We start from the raw sequence: 9989 nt of genomic DNA, 5'->3' as shown, positions 1-9989 counted from the left end.
AATTTTAAAAAAAAATTGTATAACATCTTTTCGATTTGTGCTGAAAGAATTAGTCACGTCCTGCATATATCCTGACCAGCTCAGTCGAGTTTTTAGTTCACTACTTTGTTTGTCACATGGATGGGTGCATTCGTGGCTTGTAAGATTGGTTCAAAGACAAGTTTTAATACACCCTTTGTCCTGGAAAGTAACTTCTGATGACTTCGAAAAAACAGCCTATGCAGGCAGCCTCCAAGCAACTAATGACTCTTAGACAAGCTTAAACAACATACTTAGCAAATACTCTGCACTTGACACAGAAGCATCGTCCATTTTAATTTATTCTTATTTTTTGTATGTTAACTGTTGGAAGGATAATAGAAAAGAGAATTATTGGAAACTTGAAACAACACCTGTCACCCTCGTTTCCAGACTTTTTTGCGTTTTTGTCTTTTTTCGTGTCAAAAAAGAAAGAAAACTGTAAACGAGGGTTTGGGAGATAAGAATGTGAAATTCTTAAAAAATCACGCGGCTGCAAATATGCATTGGTAAAACTGATATGGACACCTATTACTTTAAAAAAAAAGAAGTTAAAACAATTAAAATTTTCGAATAAAAAAGGTATCGTAACAAGATATCATAAAAAAAGAGGCAAAAATTTTTACGTGAATTTGTAAGTGGAGTACGTAAGAGGGATTGGCGACATGAAAAAAGCAATAAAATTGTAAACTGTTTCTTTTTATTTATTAATCTAAATTATATAAAAAAATTCAGCATCTAGCCGGGACCAGAGCTGCGAGATTACCCCCATTACACAAAAGGAACAAAAATCCCCCACGAATATAAATTATTTAAAAACTACAGTGCAAACAAAAACTAAAAATAAATACATTTGATTTTTTTTATAATTATATACTTCTATTATTAAATATACCCGGGAAAACATATAAAATCGCTTTTTTACCGCGCGTATTTCCGATATTTAAAAAAAATTCCTTATATCTTTATTGTATGTCGTTTTAAATTTTTACTTTGAGCTAATAGCACAAATGTTCTGCGAATAAAAAATAGGTTCCTGATATAAAAAATTGTACGTGGTTCTTTCAAGATGTCATTTACATCGTCAAGTGGGTTGGTTCGCGTTTGAAAATCTAAATGTTAGTTCTATGTATAAACGTAAATAGAAAGAAAAAGAGACAGCTTCCCAACTGTGCCAACTAAAGGCTGAATATATAATCTTTATTTTTTTTCCGATAATACTGCTCATTTAGAGTTGATGCCCCAATCATACGGTATGTGATTTAACTTGAAGTTGCTGGACTTTAAAAGTTCAGCAAGTTGAGTCTTCTTTTCGCATGCCCCCATGTTATCGTGTACAAATTGAACAATCTAAATAACCAATGAACTATTTATTATGTGGTTTCTAAATAAGTATAAAATATTTAATCCCACTAATTTTAGGGTGCAGTAGTTTTCACGCAATGGACTTGAATTGCAATTTCGAAAAAATTAATTCTCACGCATAAACCGTTTTTCAATTTTAGCACATGAAAAGGGCAAGGGAACAGAACAGAAAAGAATAAAATACATATTGAAAACGTCAATGCCCTAAGCGTGATAAGTGACATAATTTTCATACTTTTGCGCGCAAATTTGTAGCTGCGCACAAGAATTATGATGAATATGATACGGACGCTAAAAATTAAAAGACAGGGGTGCAAATACTATTCTCTCACAATCCTAACCACAAAAAAGAAACTCCACCTGTTGTTTATTCGAACCAAAATCTTCTTTGTACCATTTTAAAATTTGACTGACACACACCTACAAAATAAATTCACACAGGAATGAAAAATATTGTTAAGATAGGAATAAGAGAGGAAATTATTTGCTATCCTTACTTCTTTTTTCTTCATGTCGACGATGCATCCATCACCTTCCAAGAAAGATTCTGCTGCAAGTTTTAACTGGTTATCAACATCCTAAAAAATATGTAACTTTACACATACATATAACATGTTGTATAATTTTTGAGAGAAATATTTATTTGAAACAAACTTCACTTATTTATACACTTGCTTGGTTTTACCAAACATTTTCATGTGTCGCTTACGCTGTACTATAAAAAACTAATTATATAAAAACAGGTCCTGTCTCTTTGAGAATAATTTTGTCTACGTGATTAAAACAACTCTGTCTGGCTGCCTCAGCAGTTTCCACAAAGTAAGTAAAAATGAAGATTGCTCAATATCAGAAAAAAGTATTTGTGGGAAGAATTTTTTTAAAAAAATGCTTTATTCTCTATCATCATCATCATCATCATCATCATCATCATGATGATGATTCTCTATCACCTAAAAATTAAAATTTGTAAGAAAAAGGTGTGAAATTCCATCTTGTAATTACTGAAAATACTCACCCCAGCTGAATATGTTTTTATTGGAGGGCAACTTTTAGCACCACAGACCAAAGCAAAATGGATTTTTGGCTCTGGTTCAGCTAATGACACCTTTAATCGAGGATCAGATTTTGAAAATGGTTTTTTCAGAGAACCAATTGGTTTGCGGTTTGAACGTAGTATACCATTCTCAATATCATTCAACGAGTAGTTGTATCCACCAATCACATATGAGACTGTGTTGAAAAACTGAAAGGAAAGAAAAAATATTGTTGTGTAGAAGATGTAGCAAGAAGTTATAATTGGCAGATACTGGTTATAAGTTTAAAACATCAACATAGTAGACATTTTAGTAAACTTTGATTATTCCATAAATTGATAAATGAATAATTTATCACTTTGCATGCTTGATTACAGTGAAGAATTACAATAAATTTATATGTGTCATTTCTAATTACCTTATATCGCTGCCAAAGATTAACAGGTGGTCCTATTGTCACAAAAGCATGTATAACCAATGCATTATAAATATTGATGAAAAAAGCAAGTTTTTCCTTTCTAGTGGCACCTTCTACATTGACACGATGCAATTCTCCTGTACGTTGCACATAAGCCTTGAATTTTGAAGTTTCACCAATGGTTTTGTAATCAACTTTCTGAAATTTAAGAATGCAATTAATAACCATAATTGTAACCTTTGGTTTCCCTCTCATCAAAAAAATCAATTGACAACAAGATTAAATTTTAATTGAGTAATGAAATGCATTAACCTATATTACCTTTCCATCCGGAGAAAGATGAGAATTATAGATTGATAAAATCAGTTGACGTAATTCCTCTCCAAGGTCTGATGCTAAAAAAACAATATTTAAGATTAAACTAATTTATTATAGAATATATGTCAGAATCTAAAAACACTATATAATCTATACTAAAGACTTTTTCTCACAGACAAAATCTTTTGTAAAAACATAAAAAACAATATTGAAGTACCTTGTGCATGAGGCAAATTAAGCTTTGACTCAACTGCAATTTCACTATTTATAGGGATGTAAAGAAAAAAGCGTTGGTTCTGCAGAAAGCGCCAAAACCCAGTGATAAGATCACAAAAAATGTGCAAAAGTACTTTAGAGATAATCAGGATGTATCTGATAGAACCTTTCCTTTTACCTAAACAAAAGGTGACTAATAGCACCCTGCCAGGTGAAATTTAGTAAAGTTAGTTTATTCTCTTTTGTTTAAATATAGCTGGTATCAGTTAGCTTTTCAAATTTGTGCAGTCAAAAATAAAAAGTGCAGATACATTAGAAATAAATACAGTAAAAAAAGAAAGATATAGGAACATTAAAAAATATATATATATACCTGGCCTTGGTTCACACTGTGTGTGTATACCAGCATTTAATGCTTTTCCTTCATCATCCTCAATAAAACGATAAATTGAATTGTCATCTTTAAAATATGACTCCTTTTTTACACTGTGGCCAAAATGTCTTTCAACCAATTGTCGACACATTGAAATTGCAGCATCACGGTCTATTGTATGAAAGTTTAGGACACATTTTATCATTATTATTCTTATTTTGATTTTTTTTAAAAAACAAAAAAAACAAACAAATAGGTTTACCAAGGTCTTTATTTTTGACCAACCAATCAACAGCTTCTTTACCAATAAAAGAATTTTTGTATGTTTTTAAATTTCTTTTATGTTCTTTAACTATTCCGCTGTCTCTTAACTCCTTAACCAGTTCTCCATATTCATCCAATTCACATTGAAAATCAAAGGGATCAGCTACAACAAAAAATTTAGATATGAGATATTTTTATTTTTTTAATAGAAACAAACAGTTTTCACAACACATAGGAATTAAACACATAGGAATAAAAAAAGGCTAACCACTCTCTTCTTCTTCTACAACAGCTGGTGGTTTAGGAGCATTCTCTGGAGGAACATTCTCCTCCACTAATTTGATCCAACGATTTAATTCCTCTTTTGGCTATAAACAAGGAAAAATTGTACATTTGTACATATGACTAATAAGCCACTATAATAATATCTAACAAAATTTGTTTATACTTACCATTTTATTTAAATCATCCCAACCACCAATGTGAAGTTCATTAAAAAATATTTGTGGAACAGTTTTTTTACCAGTTCTTTCTATAACAAATTGTCTTGCAGCAGAATTTTTATCCAAATTAACATCTATATATGGCAAACCAAGCTGTTCTAAGTAACCTTTTGCACGAATGCAAAAAGGACAACCAACAATTGAGTAAACAAGTATTCTCCCTTTCATTTTTTCCTCACTGTAAAGATAGATTAAATGACATGTTTACTTCTAATGAAACCTTTTAAAGTATCTTTATATATATAGTAATAACTGATGAATGAATGAATGAATGAATGAAATAAACAATGAATGAAATAAACATATATTTCAGTTTACTAGGAGATAAATATACATTATTAATTAAAACTTTTGCCCTAGTAAACCCCGGAAACTGCCAAAGTTAGCAGAGCTCGAAGTATGACAGCCACCGTGGACAATACAAAACACACAACTTACACACACAACACTACAAAACAAGACAGACAAGCGAAAAAATGTGAAAAATATTGCAATTGCAAATCCCAAGAAAAAAGTGGTGTGAAAGTGATTGTGAACAATAGTAATTTTAGGTATATATAAATTAAACATAATTAGACAACAATGTATGCTTTATTAGAGATTTAAGTCTATGCAAAGGGAGATCTAAAAGTCTTATTTCAGGTAAGGTATTCTGACAACTAGACCATGATAGGACACTTTGATGCCTAATGGATTTCAAACCAAATGCAGATGGTATATACATGGGTAAATAAATGTTTTAATTGGAACAGATTTGGCAGGTATGTCAGCCTGGTAAATGAAGAAAAATGCATAAAAGATCATACAAGTGTGATTGCACTGAAATTGTTTGTTTCACTGCAGTTGAATATTACCGTCAAACTCTTATAAATCTAAAATCTTTAAATTATATACAATAGGTCCTTTTCTAATAATTGTATGGTATTCTCTATCTTATTTAATTTTTGCTGATAAATCCAAATATGCCACTCATTTCCCTCAAGAATTTATTGTTTTGATGATGTTAACCTGGAACTGAGAATTCAAGCAAACCTCCTTTGTATTTCAAAAGAACAATAAATAAATATCATCAAGATTATGTGGGAATTTAATATTCCAGATTTTTCTGACTATCACAACCAAGGTTTGAATATCATAAGTAAGTAAGAGGAAGGTGGAGGAATGATCTACCACAGTCTCTAGTTCTGATAATGGACAGCCCTTATTTTACATTATAACCCTGTCCCAAACGACCCATATAGTATAGCTATAGGTTTAAAATCGATGATGATAATAAAACAGAGGACTCAAACTCAAATATTTTATTGACAACCAAATGGTTAAAACACAAAACAACACCCAAACAACGTTTCTAAAACAATAGTTTCTGCATATAGCTAATGTAGCTGCAAAAGAAAAAGTAGAGGGCAACTTTTTCTTTTTTATACAGTTCCGCAATTTAATGTTACCTACCTATCCTTATGTTTAACATGTGAAAGTTCTTATAATATATTAATTCACAGTTTAAGCTGGATTTAAACAGATTAATTGCACGGGAAGCATGACTTTGCAATATTCATTCAGTTCTGTTATCCCGCAGATCGCATCAAAACTAAAATGGCCTGGTTTCTACTACTTCCTTAAAAATGACGGGAATTTCTATTGTTATTAATGTAATACATTTATTACTAGCATTTGATTATATTTCAACAAGTGTATGGCAAATTTGACACATATCTTATTATTTAATACGCAAGATTATTAAAATTTACATAGTTTTTTACATATATTTTTCAAAATTGTAACTGAAACACCCCATTTGTTTTGATCAGAAAACGGTGTCCTATCCTTGGCCAAACGCTCCCGGACGTGTTTAAATTATCTTATCAAAGTTGTGACCTTAGGAAGACTGAAGCTGCATGGAATTTAGATGATGGAAACAAAATGGCACACATACCATGACGAAGCGATGAGGAATAAAAATAAGAAGCTCTTATAAAAGCAATCAATAAATCTGTTTTATTGTAATAATATGTGGTATAATATTAACTAAGAATGTCAAGCAAAGACAATGAAAAATGTAATACACTAGATAAAGACTCGAATGAGAACGAACTAGACTATGTATTTGAAAAACTTCAAGTCAGTCCTCATAAAAATAAATCTACAATTTTTAAATTGAATACAAGGTAAAAATTCAGTTAGTCTTATTTACATTTTCAATGAATGCATTTAACCTTTATCTAACATTTTACTTTAATGACATATCAATAGCTAATGATGGGACAAGCTCTATGCTGGTCCAATAGCATTTTAGTTTGGACTGTTGTCCTAATTAAAAAAGACAATTTGTTAAATAGAGTACAATTTCTGCCAATCTCTTGGATTTCCTTGTCTTATCTTTATCAAGATATGACCTTATATTCATGCTTTCAAAACAGAAATTATATTTTAAATTTTCTTGTATGGGGTCATGGTGGGCTAACAACTTATATATATCCTCCATTACTTGATTTTTTAAACAAATGGGTGTGGAGGAGAGCACACATGACAATACACGAGTTTACAGTTTCAGTTAACCATTGCTTAAATGAATCTTTCTTTTGTAACGATGCTCTTATTGAGAATTGAAAAAGGAAGTTAACTGTTATAAATGAAGAAGGCTCTGACCTTGAAAAAAAGTAAAATATATAATTTTTTGTGAAAAAGTTACAATTCCTTCACATATTATTAAGTTTCATATTAAATTTTATCAACTTGTTTCGACATATTACAAATGTCGTAATCATGATATACACAGTAAAATTTTAGTTAGGTTACAAATGTTGTATATAAGTTTATACTTCCTATGCGAATATTCACTATATATATAAAATAATACCAAAATACACAATAATTACAATGCTTTATAATAATAAAGAATGGGTGAAAATCTATTTACAATATGTAAAAAATAGCTAAATAGTCATATGATACAGTATAAAATACTTCTGAATATTTACCCAAATACTTACGAAAACGTGTTTTATCTGTTTGTTTAACAATGGTTTTTGCCAGTCAATATGTATAGCCTCCTTGATCTTCAATCATCACATATGTTTTACGTAGGTTTACAACATAATTTTCATGCCGTGAGACTAATAATTTCTTTAGAAAATGAAAAGTATTCATAGTGCCTACGATCAAAGCCCTGTTAAATTTACTCTGTGTACTTCCTTTTTTTTAATGCAGAGAATGAGTGAACAAATTAAACTGTGAAAAGGTGTATTATAATAGGTTCTAAATTCATTTTTGCCTGAAATGTTAATATACAAGCTAAAACAAGCTACCAATTCCCGAAATTATAATGTTGTTGACCATTCTGTAACTTAAGATTTGCTTGTCAGTTTGACTAAAATTTTATAAGTATGATCATAAACCTACTTTGACATAACTATTAACAGACAAGAAGATCTAGTTAAACATCGTTTATCACCTAAAATTGATTTATTATATTCCTGCCAGCGGAATGATTAAACTTTTTTTCTCTTTAGCTTCGAGAAACAATTTGTGGATAAAATCTCCAAGAAGCAAAAAAGAAAAAAGAAAAACCTGGTTAGGCAAGCAAAGCTCGTTCTTGATAAAGATTTGAAAAAAAAGAGGCAGTGTTCTAGTAGAACTAACGACCAAGAGCACAAACCAGAAAGTTCAGATGATTCATGTTTGAATAACAAGAAGCAAAACAAACATTCTGAAGAATGCCCCACAACATGTAGTGCCCAATTTCTATGTTTAAAATCTGTAAATTACAACACAAATGAAGATTTAAACCCAGACGAATTAGCTTCTTACTTTGGAGAGTTATTATATATTCCAAAACCCATGTCTCTAATGGCAGAAATGATGTATGCGTGACAGAGAAAGTTTTTTTATTGGAAAAGAAAACTAATGTAATGTTGTGTATGTTTGATAGTGGCTAATATTTATATTTATATATGTTCCAGGTTTCTTACTTTCCCTGAGGATCAAATGTTAAGTCATCATGGGATATTTTGTTTTAAAGTTTATTCTTTGCAACCACATTGACCATCTGTGAAAGGTTTACAAAAATAAGAAAATAAAAGTGGTCTGTTTCCGTTTCAATTTTATGCTTCTGTAATAAAATAAGACGTTTTGATGTTCAATCCTGAAAGTTACTATACGTGAAATCTTTCAGAAGCATTCAATTTACAAAAGTTTATGTTCGCATATTCTTTTAATATGGCTTATTAGCGAAAAATTTAATGTTCCTGAATTACACACATTGTTGATCATTTAACTCTTTCAGTCCCTGGTCACCACCGTCAGGGATGACCAGCATTTTTTATGTTGTAGATGCTTTGGCGCCTTATATATAGTTTATATATTTGGGCGCCCTATAAAAAACACATCAACATTGCCGAACGAATACCGTTAAATAAAAGTCTTTATTGATGATATTATTCATGGTGCAGAATATCATATGGCAGATATAATGTTGTAGTTATATTTTTAACAAGAAACTTAGAGTAACATTGCTCTTTATACATTTTTTGTGTTTTGAATATCAAAGAGGCATCCTTTTTACTTAGTTTTTCAGTCACGTAAATTTTCTTAGATTTACAAGTTCAAAAGGGTCAATGTTTTTTGCTATAACTCTCAAGCTTTTTAAGATACTTGCAATGCTCTTAAGATGCAGTGAAATTAACTGACCAATATCCGGAACTGAAATGTTTAACTATCGCGAATGACCAAATTAAGTATCATTTTTATGATATTGAAAAAGTTGGACAAAATCAACTTCGATATTATATATATATTTTTCCTTGTTTTGAGTGAAGCTATAGGATTTTTCAAAAAAGTAGCTTTTTTAACGCGAACACGCACAGGGAGTAAAGATCGGTCGAACTATAGAGTGCTCAAGTTTTTTGCAGTTTGTGCATATATGGTCAATTTAGCAAGGTACCTTATTCGGAGGAAATTTAGCATTGATTCTATTTGGCGTACAGCACAAAAAAGATTGAAATTTAAATATTTTTTTTGTATCAACGATAGACTTTACTTATTTTCCCATTTTTGTAGCCATTTCTTAGAAACTTGAAATTCCCAAATATTCAGTGCTCCAGTACCGTCGGAACCATTTTCTTGAGAGCATTATTCCGTTTATTAAAAAAAGTTCACTTTGCAAAATTAAAAAATATTACTCGCATAAATCCTTGAAAAATCCACATGGGAATTCATTTGTGGGAAAAATATGTGGGAATTCGCCCGTCGCTACTTACAAATAGCGATCGAGCATGACAATACAGATTTCTGCCAAGCTTCGTTAAATTCATTGAACTTCTCTGATTTTACTTTCTTAAAAGATAAGATATATTTAGCTGTTATAAATAGGAGTAATATGTTACTATCAGAGGAAACAAAAGAGACGCGGAATGTCTTAAACGTGTTACATAGCTTTTATACGAAAGTTATGCCATTAATATTGTAACTATCTCTCCAAA

General features: G+C 30.6%; 2 protein-coding genes across 3 annotated transcripts; one reads left to right on the top strand and one right to left on the bottom strand.

The window, feature by feature from the left end:
- Positions 1-701: 701 nt before the first annotated feature.
- LOC130655492 (uncharacterized) lies at positions 702-6034 on the bottom strand. Of its 2 annotated transcripts, XM_057458258.1 has the most exons (12): positions 5962-6034; positions 4459-4687; positions 4275-4374; positions 4005-4169; positions 3743-3913; positions 3371-3547; positions 3157-3230; positions 2836-3033; positions 2399-2626; positions 1881-1961; positions 1744-1803; positions 702-1368 (listed from the first exon to the last, which is right to left on the bottom strand). In XM_057458258.1, exons 2-12 carry the CDS (start codon positions 4675-4677, stop codon positions 1243-1245), a joined length of 1599 nt encoding a protein of 532 aa, XP_057314241.1. In that variant the 5' UTR covers positions 4678-4687; positions 5962-6034; the 3' UTR covers positions 702-1242. The 2 variants fall into 2 exon arrangements, with proteins under 2 accessions (XP_057314241.1, XP_057314242.1); XM_057458259.1 differs by lacking the exon at positions 3371-3547 and having other exon boundaries at positions 5962-5985.
- Positions 6035-6400: 366 nt separating this feature from the next.
- On the top strand, positions 6401-8463 carry LOC130655496 (uncharacterized). Its single transcript, XM_057458263.1, has 2 exons — positions 6401-6677; positions 8022-8463. The coding sequence occupies exons 1-2, from the start codon at positions 6544-6546 to the stop codon at positions 8380-8382; spliced, it is 495 nt and encodes a 164-aa protein (XP_057314246.1). The 5' UTR covers positions 6401-6543; the 3' UTR covers positions 8383-8463.
- Positions 8464-9989: the final 1526 nt, after the last annotated feature.

Source organism: Hydractinia symbiolongicarpus, chromosome 8 (genome assembly GCF_029227915.1).
Source record: "Hydractinia symbiolongicarpus strain clone_291-10 chromosome 8, HSymV2.1, whole genome shotgun sequence".
NCBI lineage: Eukaryota > Metazoa > Cnidaria > Hydrozoa > Anthoathecata > Hydractiniidae > Hydractinia > Hydractinia symbiolongicarpus.
This window is presented reverse-complemented; position numbering and strand designations above follow the sequence as displayed.